Source organism: Excalfactoria chinensis, chromosome 27 (assembly GCF_039878825.1).
Source record: "Excalfactoria chinensis isolate bCotChi1 chromosome 27, bCotChi1.hap2, whole genome shotgun sequence".
In the NCBI taxonomy this organism is placed as follows: Eukaryota; Metazoa; Chordata; class Aves; order Galliformes; family Phasianidae; genus Excalfactoria; species Excalfactoria chinensis.
In genome coordinates this window covers 1,132,004-1,148,531 of record NC_092851.1, presented here as the reverse complement: position 1 = coordinate 1,148,531, position 16,528 = coordinate 1,132,004, and the positions used below count along the sequence as shown (strand labels likewise).

Below are 16,528 nucleotides of genomic sequence, written 5' to 3'. Positions count from 1 at the left end.
TGGGGTCAATGGGGGTCAATGGTGGTTATAGGGTCAATGGGGGCTATGGGGTCAATAGGGACATTATAGGGTCAATGGGGTCAATAGGATCTATGGGGGTTATGGGGTCAATGGAGGTCAATGGTGGTTATAGGGTCAATGGGGTCAATGGGGGCTATGGGGTCAATAGGGACATTATAGGGTCAGTGGGGTCAATAGGGTCAATGGGGTCAATGGGGGCTATGGGGTCAATGGGGTCATTGAGGGCTATGGGGTCAATGTGGGCTATAAGGTCAATGGGGTCTATGGGGGTTATTGGGTCAATGAGGGGCGATGTGGTCAATGGGGTATATAGGTTCAGTGGGGCTATGGGGTCAATGGGGTCATTGGGGTTATGGGGTCAATGGGGTCAATGGGGAGCATGAGGTCTATGGGGTCAATGGGGGCTATGGGGTCTATGGGGTTATGAGGTTATGGGGTCTATTGGGCTATGGGGTCTATGGGGTTATGGGGTCTATGAGGTTATGGGGTCTATGGGGCTATGGGGTCTATGGGGTTATGGGGTCTATGAGGTTATGGGGTCTATGGGGCTATGGGGTCTATGGGGTTATGGGGTCTATGAGGTTATGGGGTCTATGGGGCTATGGGGTCTATGGGGTTATGAGGTTATGGGGTCTATGGGGTTATGTGCCTATTGGGCTATGGGGTCTATGAGATTATGGGGTTATGGGGTCTATGGGGTCTATGGGGCAGTTCTGGGGTCTCACCGCCTCATTCAGTGTGAGCTGCTCAGCCACCTCCTGTGCCTGGAAGGTCAGGATCTCCAAGGGGTCCGCAGCCCCACAGCCGGCCCCATAGCCGGCCCCATAGCCAGCCCCATAGCCAGCCCCATAGCCGGCCCCATAGCCGGCCCCATAGGGCTCCTTAGGGGGGTCTGCGGCCCCATAGGGCTCCTTAGGGGGGTCTGCGGCCCCATAGCTGGCCCCATAGGGCTCCTTAGGGGAGTCCGTGGCCCCATAGGGGTCCTTGGGGGGGTCTGCAGCCCCATAGGGGTCCTTGGGGGGGTCTGCAGCCCCATAGCTGGCCCCATAGGGCTCCTTAGGGGGGTCTGCGGCCCCATAGGGTTCCTTGGGGGGGTCTGCAGCCCCAAATCTGGCCCCATAGGGCTCCTTGGGGGGGTCTGTGGCCCCATAAGTCTCCTTGTGGTCCTCAGCCCCATAGCTGGCCCCATAGCTGGCCCCATAGGGCTCCTTGTGATCCTCAGCCCCATAGCTGGCCCCATAGGGCTCCTTTAGGGGGTCTGCGGCCCCATAGGGCTCCTTGGGGGGCTCTGTGGCCCCATAGCTGGCCCCATAGGGCTCCTTGTTGGGGTCCTCAGCCCCATAGCTGGCCCCATAAGTCTCCTTGTGGTCCGCAGCCCCATAGCTGGCCCCATAGGGCTCCTTGTGGTCTGCAGCCCCATAGCTGGCCCCATAGTTGGCCCCATAGGGCTCCTTGTTGGGGTCCGCAGCCCCATAGCTGGCCCCATAGGTGTCCCCATAGCTGGCCCCATAGGGTTCCTTGGAGGGGTCCATGGCCCCATAAGGCTCCTTGGGGGGGTCTGCAGCCCCATAGCTGGCCCCATAGTTGGCCCCATAGGGCTCCTTGGGGGAGTCTGTGGCCCCATAGGGGTCCTTGGGGGGCTCTGCAGCCCCATAGGGCTTCTTGGTGGGGTCTGCAGCCCCATAGCTGGCCCCATAGGGCTCCTTGTTGGGGTCCTCAGCCCCATAGGTGTCCCCATAGGTGTCCCCATAGCTGGCCCCATAGGGTTCCTTGGAGGGGTCCATGGCCCCATAGGGCTCCTTGTTGGGGTCTGCAGCCCCATAGGTGTCCCCATAGCTGGCCCCATAGGGCTCCTTGGGGGGGTCCATGGCCCCATAGGGCTCCTTGGGGGGGTCCCGCAGCTCCTTCACCCTGTGCCCCACATCCAGGTGTGACCCCAAAGCTGCCCCCAAACGTTCCAGCTGCCCCAGAACTGAAACGGACCCGAAATCTTCGGGGTAATCCCGCAACCAGACAACAAGGACGGCAGCCACGGCCCTATAGGGACAGCAGGGGTATAGGGGTATAGGGGACACTATAGGAACAGTATGGGGGATATAGGGGCACTATAGGGGATATAGGGGCACTATAGGGGATATAGGGGGATATAGGGGCACTATAGGGGATATAGGGACACTATAGGGGCTATAGGGACAGCATAGGGGATATAGGGGGTATAGGGACACTATAGGGGATATAGGGGGATATAGGGGCAGTATAGAGGATATAGGGGGATATAGGGACAGCATAGGGGATATAGGAGGATATAGGGACACTATAGGGGATATAGGGGGATATAGGGGCAGTATAGAGGATATAGGGGGATATAGGGACAGCATAGGGGATATAGGAGGATATAGGGACACTATAGGGGATATAGGGGGATATAGGGGATATAGGGGATATAGGGGATATAGGGGGTATAGGGGATATAGGGGATATAGGGGATATAGGGGGTATAGGGGATATAGGGGATATAGGGGCACTATAGGGGATATAGGGAAAGCATAGGGGATATAGGGCATATAGGGGCACTATAGGGACAGTATAGGGGATATAGGGGCACTATAGGGGATATAGAGACAGCAGAGGGATATAGGGGATATAGGGGATATAGGGACAGCAGAGGGGATATAGGGTGTATAGGGGAACTATAGGGACAGTATAGGGGATATAGGGGATATAGGGACACTATAGGGGATATAGGGGGATATAGGGACAGTATAAAGGATATAGAGGGATATAGGGACACTATAGGGATTATAGGGTGATATAGGGGCAGCACAGGGGGTATAGGGGGATATAGGGGATATAGGGGGTATAGGGGACATAGGAGATATAGGGGGTATAGGGGGTATAGGGGATATAGGGGATATAGGGGGATATAGGGGATATAGGGGATATAGGGGGTATAGGGGGTATAGGGGGTATAGGGGATATAGGGGACATAGAGGCACTATAGGGATTATAGGGGGATATAGGGGATATAGGGGATATAGGGACAGCAGAGGGGATATGGGGCATATAGGGGATATAGGGACACTATAGGGGATATAGGGACATTATAGGGGATATATGGGGATATAGGGACAGCAGAGGGATATAGGGGATATAGGGGCACTATAGGGACAGTATGGGGGATATAGGGACACCATACGGGATATAGGGGCACTATAGGGGCACTATAGGGACAGTATGGGGGATATAGGGACAGCATAGGGGATATAGGGCATATAGGGGGATATAGGGGCACTATAGGGGCACTATAGGGGCAGTATGGGGATATAGGGACAGCATACGGGATATAGGGCATATAGGGGCAGTATAGGGGATATAGGGGGATGTAGGAACACTATAGGGGATATAGGAGGATACAGGGGCACTATAGAGGATATAGGGGCACTATAGGGGATATAAGGGATATAGGAACAGCATAGATGATAGAGGGGAATATAGGGGCACTATAGGGACAGTATGGGAGATATAGGGACAGCATAGGGATTATAGGGGGATATAGGGGCACTATAGGGGATATAGGGGCAGCAGAGGGGATATAGGGTGTATAGGGGCACTATAGGGGATATAAGAACACTATAGGGGATATAGGGACAGCAGAGGGGATATAGGGACAGCAGAGGGGATATAGGGCGTATAGGGGCACTATAGGGGATACAGGGACAGTATAGGGGATATAGGGCGTATAGGGGCAGTATAGGGACAGTATAGGGGATATAGGGGCACTATAGGGGATATAGAGACAGTATGGGGGATATAGGGAATATAGGGGCACTATAGGGGATATAGGGGCACTATAGGGGATATAGGGGGATATAGGGGCAGCATAGGGGATATAGGGCGTATAGGGGCACTATAGGGGATATAGGGACAGCAGAGGGGATATAGGGACAGCAGAGGGGATATAGGGCGTATAAGGGGATATAGGAACACTATAGGGGATATAGGGATGCTATAGGGGATATAGGGGAATATAGGGCATATAGGGGCACTATAGGGGATATAGGGACAGCATAGGGGATATAGGGTGTATAGGGGCACTATAGGGGATATAGGGGGATATAGGGGGATATAGGGACACTATAGGGGATATAGGGACAGCAGAGGGGATATGGGGCGTGTAGGGGACACTATAGGGGATATAGGAACAGCATAGGGGATATAGAGGGATATAGGGGCACTATAGGGGATATAGGGGATATAGGGGCATTTTAGGGGATATAGGGACAGCATAGGGGATATAGGGTGTATAGGGACACTATAGGGGATATAGGGGGATATAGCGGGATATAGGGACACTATAGGGGATATAGGGACAGCATAGGGGATATAGGGCGTATAGGGGACACTATAGGGGATATAGGGCATATAGGGGCAGTATAGGGGATATAGGGGGATATAGGAACACTATAGGGTATATAGGAGGATACAGGGGCACTATAGGGGATATAGGGGCACTATAGGGGATATAAGGGATATAGGGACAGCATAGATGATAGAGGGGCATATAGGGGCACTATAGGGACAGTATGGGGGATATAGGGACAGCATAGGGATTATAGGGGGATATAGGGGCACTATAGGGGATATAGGGCATATAGGGGCACTATAGGGACAGTATGGGGGATATAGGGACAGCATAGGGATTATAGGGGGATATAGGGGCAGTATAGGGGATATAGGGGGATATAGGGGCAGTATAGGGGATATAGGGGGATATAGGGGCAGTATAGGGGATATAGGGGATATAGGGACACTATAGGGGATATAGAGGGATATAGGAGCAGTATAGGGGATATAGGGGGATATAGGGATAGTATAGGGGATATAGGGGGATATAGGAGCAGCATAGGGGGTATAGGGGAATATAGGGGGACATAGGGACAGCATAGGGATTATAGGGGGATATAGGGGCAGTATAGGGGATATAGGGACAGCATAAGGGATATAGAAGGATATAGGGGCACTATAGGGGATATAGGAGGATATAGGGATAGCATTGCTATGGGGCAGGGAGGGATGGGGTGATGCTATGGGGCAGGGATGTGGGGCCGCTATGGGGCAGGGCCGTCTCTCACCTCTTGGCCTCATCCAGCTCTGGGGTGTCGGGGCCCCCTGAGAGACCCCCAAGTTCCTCCAACCTGAGGACAAAGTGGAGTCAGAGCTGCCCCATAGAGCTGCCCCATAGAGCTGCCCCATAGAGCTGCCCCATAGAACTGACCCATAGAGCTGCCCCATAGAATTACCCCATAGAGCTGCCCCATAGAGCTGCCCCATAGAACTGACCCATAGAGCTGCCCCATAGGACTGACCCATAGAGCTGCCCCATAGAGCTGCCCCATAGAACAGCCCCATAGAGCTGCCCCATAGAACTGACCCATAGAACAGCCCCATAGAGCTGCCCCATAGAGCTGCCCCATAGAACAGCCCCATAGAGCTGCCCCATAGAGCTGCCCCATAGAACAGCCCCATAGAGCTGCCCTATAGAACAGCCCCATAGAACAGCCCCATAGAGCTGCCCCATAGAACTGACCCATAGAACAGCCCCATAGAGCTGCCCCATAGAGCAGCCCCATAGAACAGCCCCATAGAGCTGCCCCATAGAACAGCCCCATAGAACTGACCCATAGAACAGCCCCATAGAGCTGCCCCATAGAGCAGCCCCATAGAACAGCCCCATAGAGCTGCCCCATAGAGCTGCCCCATAGAACAGCCCCATAGAGCTGCCCCATAGAACTGACCCATAGAACAGCCCCATAGAACAGCCCCATAGAGCTGCCCCATAGAACTGCCCCATAGAACAGCCCCATAGAACAGCCCCATAGAGCTGCCCCATAGAGCTGCCCCATAGAATTACCCCATAGAACAGCCCCATAGAGCTGCCCCATAGAACAGCCCCATAGAACAGCCCCATAGAGCTGCCCCATAGGACTGACCCATAGAACAGCCCCATAGAGCTGCCCCATAGAGCTGCCCCATAGAACAGCCCCATAGAGCTGCCCCATAGAGCTGCCCCATAGAACTGACCCATAGAACAGCCCCATAGAGCTGCCCCATAGAACAGCCCCATAGAGCTGCCCCATAGAGCTGCCCCATAGAGCTGCCCCATAGAACAGCCCCATAGAGCTGCCCCATAGAGCTGCCCCATAGAACAGCCCCATAGAGCTGCCCCATAGAGCTGCCCCATAGAACAGCCCCATAGAGCTGCCCCATAGAATTACCCCATAGGACTGACCCATAGAACTGCCCCATAGAGCTGCCCCATAGAACAGCCCCATAGAGCTGCCCCATAGAGCTGCCCCATAGAGCTGCCCCATAGGACTGACCCATAGAGCTGCCCCATAGAGCTGCCCCATAGAACTGACCCATAGATCCCCCCATATTACCCCATTACCCCCCCTCCCCCATAGACCCCCCCTGCCCCATAGACCCCCCACCTGCCCCATAGATCCCCCCATAGAACCCCATTACCACCCCCCGACCCCATAGATCCCCCCCTGCCCCATAGATCGCCCCATATCACCCCATAGAACCCCTTAATGCCCCCCCTATAGCTCTCCCCCCGCCCCATAGATCCCCCCATAGACCCCCATTACCCCCCCCAGCCTCATAGTCCTACCCCCCAGCCCCATAGATCCCCCCATAGATCCCCCCATAGAACCCCATAACTACCTCCCCCAGCCCCATAGATCCCCCCATAGACCCCCCCAGCCCCATAGATCCCCCATATCACCCCATAGACCCCCATGGAACCCCATAGCCCCATAGACCCCCATTACCCCCATAGCCCCATAGACCCCCATTACCCCCCAGCCCCATAGACCCCCATAGACCCCCATTACCCCCATAGCCCCATAGACCCCCATATCACCCCATAGACCCCCCCAGCCCCATAGATCCCCCATATCACCCCATAGACCCCCATGGAACCCCATAGCCCCATAGACCCCCATTACCCCCATAGCCCCATAGACCCCCATTACCCCCCAGCCCCATAGACCCCCATAGACCCCCATAGACCCCCCCAGCCCCATAGACCCCCATTACCCCCATAGCCCCATAGACCCCCATATCACCCCATAGACCCCCCCAGCCCCATAGACCCCCATTACCCCCAGCCCCATAGACCCCCATTACCCCCATAGCCCCATAGACCCCCATAGACCCCCATTACCCCCATAGCCCCATAGACCCCCATAGACCCCCATTACCCCCATAGACCCCCATTACCCCCATAGCCCCATAGACCCCCATATCACCCCATAGACCCCCCCAGCCCCATAGACCCCCATTACCCCCAGCCCCATAGACCCCCATTACCCCCATAGCCCCATAGACCCCCATAGACCCCCATTACCCCCATAGCCCCATAGACCCCCATTACCCCCATAGCCCCATTACCCCCATAGACCCCCATTACCCCCATAGCCCAATAGACCCCCATTACCCCCAGCCCCATAGACCCCCATTACCCCCAGCCCCATAGACACCCATTACCACCCCCTGCCCCATAGATCCCCCCCAGCCCCATAGACCCCCATAGATTCCCCCCCCACCCCATAGATCCCCCCCTGCCCCATAACTACCTCCCCCAGCCCCATAGATCCCCCCATAGACCCCCCCGAGCCCCATAGATCCCCCATATCACCCCATAGACCCCCATTACCCCCCAGCCCCATAGATCCCCCCATAGATCCCCCCCAGCCCCATAGATCCCCCCATAGATCCCCCCATAGACCCCCATTACCCCCCCAGCCCCATAGATCCCCCATAGAACCCCATAACCCCTCCCCAGCCCCATAGATTTCCCCCAGCCCCATAGATCACCCCATAGATCCCCCCACAGATCCCCCCATAGACCCAGCCCCATAGATCCCCCCATAGAACCCCATAGACCCCCCCCCAGCCCCATAGATCCCCCATAGAACCCCATAGACCCCCATAGACCCAGCCCCATAGATCCCCCATAGAACCCCATAGACCCCCCCCAGCCCCATAGATCCCCCCATAGAACCCCATAACTACCTCCCCAGCCCCATAGATCCCCCCATAGAACCCCCCAGCCCCATAGACCCCCATATCACCCCATAGGACCCCATAACCCACCCCATATATCCCCCATAGACCCCCATGGAACCCCATTACCCCCCCCCACCCCATAGATCCCCCCCAGCCCCATAGATCCCCCCCCCAGCCCCATAGATCCCCCCCAGCCCCATAGACCCCCATTACCACCCCCAGCCCCATAGATTCCCCCCCTGCCCCATAGACCCCCATTAACCCCCAGCCCCATAGCCCCCCATTACCCCCCCAGCCCCCACCTGTCCGTGAGCATCTCTAGGACGCGCCGTGTCCCGGTGAAGGTCCTGTAGGTGCTGAGGAAGGTGGGGACGAAGGTCGGGTCCCCCAACCTGGGGGCGTCCAGCAGGTGGCGGATCAGCCGCGGCAACGGGGCAGCGCGGAGCAGGACGGGGGGGTCAGCCCCATGGATGTGTGGGGCAGCCCCATGGATGGGGGGGGCAGCCCCATGGATGGGGGGGGTGGACCCATGGATGGGGGGGGCAGGGGAGAAGATGGCGTCCGGCTCACGGAGATCCTGCTGGGGGTAATAGGGGGTCAATGGGATCAATGGGATCCTATAGGGTCAGCCCCATAGATGTGTGGGGCAGCCCCATGGATGGGGGGAGAGGGGGAGAAGATGGCGTCCGGCTCACGGAGATCCTGCTGGGGGTAATAGGGGGTCAATTGAATCAATGGGATCCTATAGGGTCAGCCCCATAGATGTGTGGGGCAGCCCTATAGATGTGTGGGGCAGCCCTATAGATATGGGGGGAGGAGGAGAAGATGGCATAGGGCAGCCCATAGGGGTATCCTATAGGGTCAGCCCCATAGGGGTATCCTATAGGGTCATCTTTGGGGTCACTCCATAGGGTCAGCCCCATAGGGCAGCCCCATAGGGGTATCCTATAGGGTCAGCCCCATAGAGGTATCCCATAGGGTCAGCCCCATAGATGTGTGGGGCAGCCCCATGGATGTGTGGGGCAGCCCCATAGATGGGGGGGACAGGGGAGAAGATGGCATCCGGCTCACGAAGATCCTGCTGTGGGTAATAGGGGTCAATGGGATCCCATAGGGGATCATAATAGGGTCACCCCATAGGGCAGAGCATAGGGGTATCCCATAGGATCAGCCCCATAGAGGTATCCTATAGGGGTATCCCATAGGGTCAGCCCCATAGGGTATCCCATAGGGGTATCCTATAGGGTCAGCCCCATAGAGGCATCCCATAGGGGTATCCCATAGGGTCAGCCCCATAGGGGTATCCTATAGGGTCAGCCCCATAGATGTGTGGGGCAGCCCAATGGATCACCCCATAGACTCACCCCATAGGATCATCATTGGGGTCACCCCATGATGTCCCCCTATAGGCTCACCCCATAGGGTCATCTTTAGGGTCAACCCATGAGGTCCCCTATAGGATCACTCCATAGGGTCACTCCATAGGGTCACCCCATAGGGTCATCTTTGGGGTCACCCCATAGGGTCAGCCCCATAGGGGTATCCCATAGGGTCAGCCCCATAGGGGTATCCTATAGGGTCAGCCCCATAGGGTCAGCCCCATAGAGGTATCCTATAGGGGTATCCTATAGGAGTATCCCATAGGGTCAGCCCCATAGGGTCAGCCCCATAGAGGCAGCCTATAGGAGTATCCCATAGGGTCAGCCCTATAGGGTCAGCCCCATAGAGGTATCCTATAGGGGTATCCCATAGAGGTATCCCATAGACGTATCCCATAGGGGGATTCCATAGGGTCAGCCCCATAGATGTGTGGGCCATCCCAATGGGTCACCCCATAGGCTCACCCCATAGAATCACCCCATAGAATAGGCTCACCCCATAGGGTCACCCCATATCCAGCTCATCCCTATAGTCTCACCCCATAGAATGGTCTCACCCCATAGAATCACCCCATATTCTCCCCCCATATTCTCCCCCCCCCCCACCTGCCGCGTGTCCCCGCGCTGTTCCCTGTACGCGCTGAGCACGACTCGGTCCTCTCGGTCCTGGTGGCTCCACGGCGCCCCCTGCAGCAGCGACCGGACGGCGCGGAGCAACATGGGGCGGCACGGACCGGCCCCACAGCTCGGCCCCACAGGCACCTCAGCTGGGGATGGGGGACAGTTGGGGGTCAGCAGACCCATAGCGGCCCGGTTCTGCCCCATAGCGGCCCGGTTCTGACCCATAGTGGCCTGGTTCTGACCCATAGTGTCTTGGTTCTGCCCCATAGAGACTCAGTTCTGCCTCATAGAGCCTCCATAGCGGCCCGGTTCTGCCCCATAGCGCCCCTGTTGTGCCCCATAGCGACCTGGTTCTGCCCCATAGCGGCCCAGTTCGGTCCCATAGTGGCCCGGTTCTGCCCCATAGCAGTCGATTCTGCCCCGTAGCGTCCTGGTGCTGCCCCATAGCAACTTGGGTCTGCCCCATAGCAGCCCGGTTCTGCCCCATAGCAGCTCAATTCTGCCCCATAGCATCTGGTTCTGCCCCATAGCAGTCGATTCTGCCCCATAGCACCTCGATTCTGACCCATAGCAGCCCGGTTCTGCCCCATAGCGGCCCAGTTCTGCCCCATAGAACCTCCATAAAGCCCTGGTTCTGCCCCATAGCGCCCCTGTTGTGCCCCATAGCAGCTCAATTCTGCCCCATAGCATCTGGTTGTGCCCCATAGCGCCCTGGTTCTGACCCATAGTGCCCCGGTTTTGCCCCATAGCAGCCCAGTTCGGTCCCATAGCAGTCGATTCTGCCCCATAGCGGCCCGGTTCTGCCCCATAGCACCCCTTTTGTGCCCCATAGCGACCCGTTCTGCCCCATAGCAGTCGATTCTTCCCCATAGCACCTCGGTTCTGCCCCATAGCGGCCCAGTTAGGTTCCGTGGTGCCCCAGTTCTGCCCCATAGCGCCCCTGTTGAGCCCCATAGCGACCTGGGTCTGCCCCATAGCGTCCCTGTTGTGCCCAGTTCTGCCCCATAGCGCCCCTGTTGTGCCCCATAGCGCCTCAGTTCTGCCCCATAGCGACCTGGGTCTGCCCCATAGCAGTCGATTCTGCCCCATAGCGGCCCGGTTCTGCCCCATAGCGCCCCAGTTCTGCCCTATAGAGCCCCTGTTGTGCCCCATAGCGGCCCTGTTCTGCCCTATAGCGCCCCATTGCCCCCCATTGCTCCCAGTTCAGCCCCATAGCGCCCCATAGCGCCCCATAGCCCCCTATTACCCCCCTCCCCCCCTTCCCTTTAAGGCTCCCTTACTCAGAGCGACCGGAGCGAACCCGGAAGTGGAGAAAACCCGGAACGGAACGAAAAGAGACCGGAACTAAAAGAGACGGAACCGGAAAGCGGAACCGAAACGGGGACGGACCGGAAATGGGCGGATATAGGGCGGAAATGGGCGAATTTGGGGCGGAAATGGACGAATTCGGGGCGGAAATGGACGTGACCACGCCCACTCCCTTTGACCACGCCCACCCGCGTAGCCACGCCCACCACGTGACCGCGCCTCACCTTCCAGACCACGCCCACTTTCCTGTAGCCCCGCCCTCCTATTACAAGCCACGCCCACTTCCGGCCCCACACGCGATTAAGCCACGCCCACACCGCCATAGGCCACGCCCACTCGCGTAGCCCCGCCCCCTATTCAAACCACGCCCACCACCCCCGTATCGCTGGGCATAAGCCACGCCCACCCTCCTTGTGACCACGCCCACTCCCGTAGCCCCGCCCCCTATTCAAACCACGCCCATTGTTTCCATACTGGCCTTCATAAGCCCCGCCCACTCCCGTAGCCCCGCCCCCCTACTCAAACCACGCCCACTAATCCCATATCGGCGTGCATAAGCCACGCCCACATCCCCCACAGACCACGCCCACTCCCGTAGCCCCGCCCCCATTCAAACCACGCCCATTGTTTCCATACTGGCCTTTATAAGCCCCGCCCACTCCTGTAGCCCCGCCCCCTACTCAAGCCAAGCCCACCAATCCCATATATCGGCGAGCATAAGCCACGCCCACATCCCCCCATAGACCACGCCCACTCCAGTAGCCTCGCCCCCTATTCAAACCACGCCCACCAATCCCATATCGCTGTGCATAAGCCACGCCCACCCCCTCGTGACCACGCCCACTCCCGTAGCCCCGCCCCCTACTCAAACCACGCCCACCACCCCCGTCTAGCTGTGCGTAAGCCCCGCCCACTCCCGTAGCCCCGCCCCCTATTCAAACCACGCCCATTGTTTCCATACTGGCCTTTATAAGCCCCGCCCACTCCCGTAGCCCCGCCCCCTACGCAAACCACGCCCTCCAATCCCATATCGCTGTGCATAAGCCACGCCCACTTCCCATTAGACCACGCCCACTCCCGTAGCCCCGCCCCCTACTCAAACCACGCCCACTAATCACATATCGCTGTGCATAAGCCACGCCCACCCCCTCGTGACCACGCCCACTCCCAGTAGCCCCGCCCCTACTCCAACCACGCCCACCAATCCCATATCGGCGTGCATAAGCCACGCCCACATCCCCCATAGACCACGCCCACTCCCGTAGCCCCGCCCCCTATTCAAACCACGCCCATTATTTCCATACCGGCCTTCATAAGCCCCGCCCACTCAGGCAAACCACGCCCACCGTTTCATATCGGTGCGCATAAGCCCCGCCCACTCCCGAAGCCCCGCCCACCCTCCGTAGCCACGCCCACACGCGGAGCCTCCATTCAACATTTATAGACGAGGAACGAAACAAAAAAACAAGAACAAAAAGACACAAAAAAAGGCCAAAAATGACCCAAAATTCGGTTGGTGGGGGGGGGGGCGACACACAGCGAGGGGGGGAGGGGCTACGTGGGGGAGGGGAGGCGACTATGTTAGCAATGGGGCCCAGATGGGACCCCCGTATCCTCAATGGGACCCAGATGGGACACCCATGTCCTCAATGGGACCCCCATGTCTTCAATGGGACCCCCATAATCTCAATGGCATCCAAATGGGACCCCCATATCCTCAATGGGACCCCCATATCTTCAATAGGACCCCCATATCCTCAATAGGACCCCCATATCCTCAATGGGACCCCCATATCTTCAATAGGACCCCCATATCCTCAATAGGACCCCCATATCCTCAATGGGACCCCCATATCTTCAATGGGACCCCCATATCCTCCATGGCAACCTGATGGGACCCCCATATCCTCAATGGGACTCATATGGGACACCCATATCCTCAATGGGATCCCCATGTTATCAATGGCACCCAAATGGGACCCCCATGTTCTCAATGGGACCCCCATAATCTCAATGGCATCCAAATGGGACCCCCATATCCTCAATGGGACCCCCATATCTTCAATAGGACCCCCATATCCTCAATGGGACCCCCATATCTTCAATGGGACCCCCATATCCTCAATGGGACCCCCATATCTTCAATAGGACCCCCATATCCTCAATGGGACCCCCATATCTTCAATGGGACCCCCATATCCTCCATGGCAACCTGATGGGACCCCCATATCCTCAATAGGACCCAGATGGGACCCCCCATATCCTCAATGGGATCCTCATGTTATCAATGGCACCCAAATGGGAACCCCATGTTATCAATGGGACCCCCATGTCCTCCATGGCACCCAGATGGGACCCCCATATCCTCAATGGGAACCCCATATCCTCCATGGAACCCAGATGGGACCCCCATGTCACCAATGGGACCCCCATGTTCTCAATGGCACCCAGATGGAACCCCCATGCCTTCAATGGAGCCCAGATGGGACCCACATGTCCTCCATGGGACCTCCATGTCTTCAGTGGCACCCAGATGGGACCCCCATGCTTTCAATGGGACCCATATGGGACCCCCATGTTCTCAATGGGACCCCCTTATCCTCCATGGCACCCAGATGGGACCCCCATGTCACCAATGGGACCCCCATGTCCTCCATGGCACCCAGATGTCCCTATAGGGTGAGACCCCCATGTTCTCAATGGCATCCAGATGGGACCCACATATCCTCAATGGGACCAAGATGGGAACCCCATGTCCTCAATGGGACCCCCATATCCTCCATGGCACCCAGACGGGACCCCCATGTCTTCAATGGGACCTCCATGTCTTCAGTGGCACTCAGATGGGACCCCCATGTCACCAATGGGACCCCTATGTTCTCAATGGCACCCAGATGGGACCCCCATGTCCCCATTGTCACCCAATATGGGAGTCAGATGTCCCCAATGGCACCAGATGTCCCCATAGGATGGAATCAAGGTGTCACCCAGTTGTCCCCATGGGTTCAGACCCACATGTCCCCAATATCACCCAATATGGGAGCCAGGTGTCCCCAATATCACCCACATGCCTCTATATTATGGGATCAAGGCGTCACCCAGTTGTCCCCATAGGATGGCACCCCACTCAGCACCATGGACAGCAACCCAACCAGCACCACGGACAGCACCCCATTCAGGACCATGGACAGCTCCCCAACCAGCACCACGGACAGCTCCCCCTCCTTCCCCCCTATATCTCTCTCTCCCTCACGCCTCCCCTCCTCCCCAGCCCCCCAAGCCCTTCCTGGGGGTCCCAGCAGGCTGCAGGTTGTGGGGCAGCCCGGCTGCTCGGTGCCTCCTCTCACAGTGGCCTTTATGCCTGACGAAGCTGTCCCTCCACATGAACTTCTTGGCGCAGACGTTGCACTGGTAGGGTTTGAGGCCCGTGTGGGTCTTCGTGTGTGACCCCCAATGTCACCCAGGTGCCCCCATAGGATGGAATTGACATGTCACCCTATTGTCCCCATGGGTTCAGACCCACATGTCCCCATTGTCACCCAATATGGGAGCCAGGTGTCCCCAATATCACCCACATGCCTCTATATTATGGGATCAAGGCATCACCCAGTTGTCCCCATAGGATGGCACCACACTCAGCACCATGGACAGCACCCCAATCAGCACCACGGACAGCACCCCCTTCAGGACCATGGACAGCAACCCCTTCAGGACCACGGACAGCTCCCCAACCAGCACCACGGACAGCTCCCCCTCCTTCCCCCCTATATCTCTCTCTCCCTCACGCCTCCCCTCCTCCCCAGCCCCCCAAGCCCTTCCTGGGGGTCCCAGCAGGCTGCAGGTTGTGGGGCAGCCCGGCTGCTCGGTGCCTCCTCTCGCAGTGGCCTTTATGCCTGACGAAGCTGTCCCTCCACATGAACTTCTTGGCGCAGACGTCGCACTGGTAGGGTTTGAGGCCCGTGTGGGTCTTCGTGTGCGACCCCCATTGTCACCCAGGTGTCCCCATAGGATGGAATTGAGATGTCACCCAGTTGTCCCCATGGCTTCAGATCCCCATGTTCCCATCGTCACCCAATATGGGAGCCAGGTGTTCCCAGTATCACCCACATGCCTCTATATTATGGGATCAAGGCGTCACCCAGTTGTCCCCATAGGATGGCACCCCCCTCAGCACCATGGACAGCACACCAGCACCATGGACAACACCTCAATCAGCACCACGGACAGCACCCCCATTCGGGACCATGGACAGCTCCCCAACCAGCACCACGGACAGCTCCCCCTCCTTCCCCCCTATATCTCTCCCTCACGCCTCCCCTCCTCCCCAGCCCCCCAAGCCCTTCCTGGGGGTCCCAGCCGGCTGCAGGTTGTGGGGCAGCCCGGCTGCTCGGTGCCTCCTCTCGCAGTGGCCTTTATGCCTGACGAAGCTGTCCCTCCACATGAACTTCTTGGCGCAGACGTCGCACTGGTAGGGTTTGAGGCCCGTGTGGGTCTTCGTGCGACCCCCAATGTCACCCAGGTGTCCCCATAGGATGGAATTGACATGTCACCCTATTGTCCCCATGGGTTCAGACCCACATGTCCCCATCGTCACCCAATACGGGAGCCAGGTGTCCCCAGTATCACCCACATGCCTCTATATTATGGGATCAAGGCGTCACCCAGTTGTCCCCATAGGATGGCACCCCCGTCAGCACCATGGACAGCACACCAGCACCATGGACAACACCTCAACCAGCACCATGGACAGCACCCCCTTCAGGACCTTGGACAGCTCCTCAACCAGCACCACGGACAGCTCCCCCTCCTTCCCCCCTATATCTCTCTGTCCATCACGCCTCCCCTCCTCCCCAGCCCCCCAAGCCCTTCCTGGGGGTCCCAGCCGGCTGCAGGTTGTGGGGCAGCCCGGCTGCTCGGTGCCTCCTCTCACAGTGGCCTTTATGCCTGACGAAGCTGTCCCTCCACATGAACTTCTTGGTGCAGACGTTGCACTGGTAGGGCTTGAGGCCCGTGTGGGTCTTTGTGTGACCCCAATGTCACCCAGGTGCCCCCATAGGATGGAATTGAGATGTCACCCAGTTGTCCCCATGGATTCAGACCCCCATGTCCCCATCGTCACCCAATAT

At 57.8% G+C, this 16,528-nt stretch overlaps 1 protein-coding gene across 1 annotated transcript in view; it reads right to left on the bottom strand.

Annotated features, from left to right (window-relative positions):
- Window positions 1-10,193, bottom strand: part of LOC140263032 (ral guanine nucleotide dissociation stimulator-like 2) — a gene marked incomplete at its 3' end in the record, with an annotated part of 31,921 nt that extends 21,728 nt beyond the window's left edge. The window contains exons 1-5 of the mRNA XM_072357765.1: window positions 10,080-10,193; window positions 8,397-8,671; window positions 5,154-5,216; window positions 1,849-2,058; window positions 747-816 (exon numbers count right to left, since the gene is read on the bottom strand). Of these exons, the coding sequence (XP_072213866.1) occupies window positions 747-816; window positions 1,849-2,058; window positions 5,154-5,216; window positions 8,397-8,671; window positions 10,080-10,193 (732 nt within the window). The remainder of the gene's footprint in view (window positions 1-746; window positions 817-1,848; window positions 2,059-5,153; window positions 5,217-8,396; window positions 8,672-10,079) is intronic.
- Between the last annotated feature and the right edge of the window lie 6,335 nt (window positions 10,194-16,528).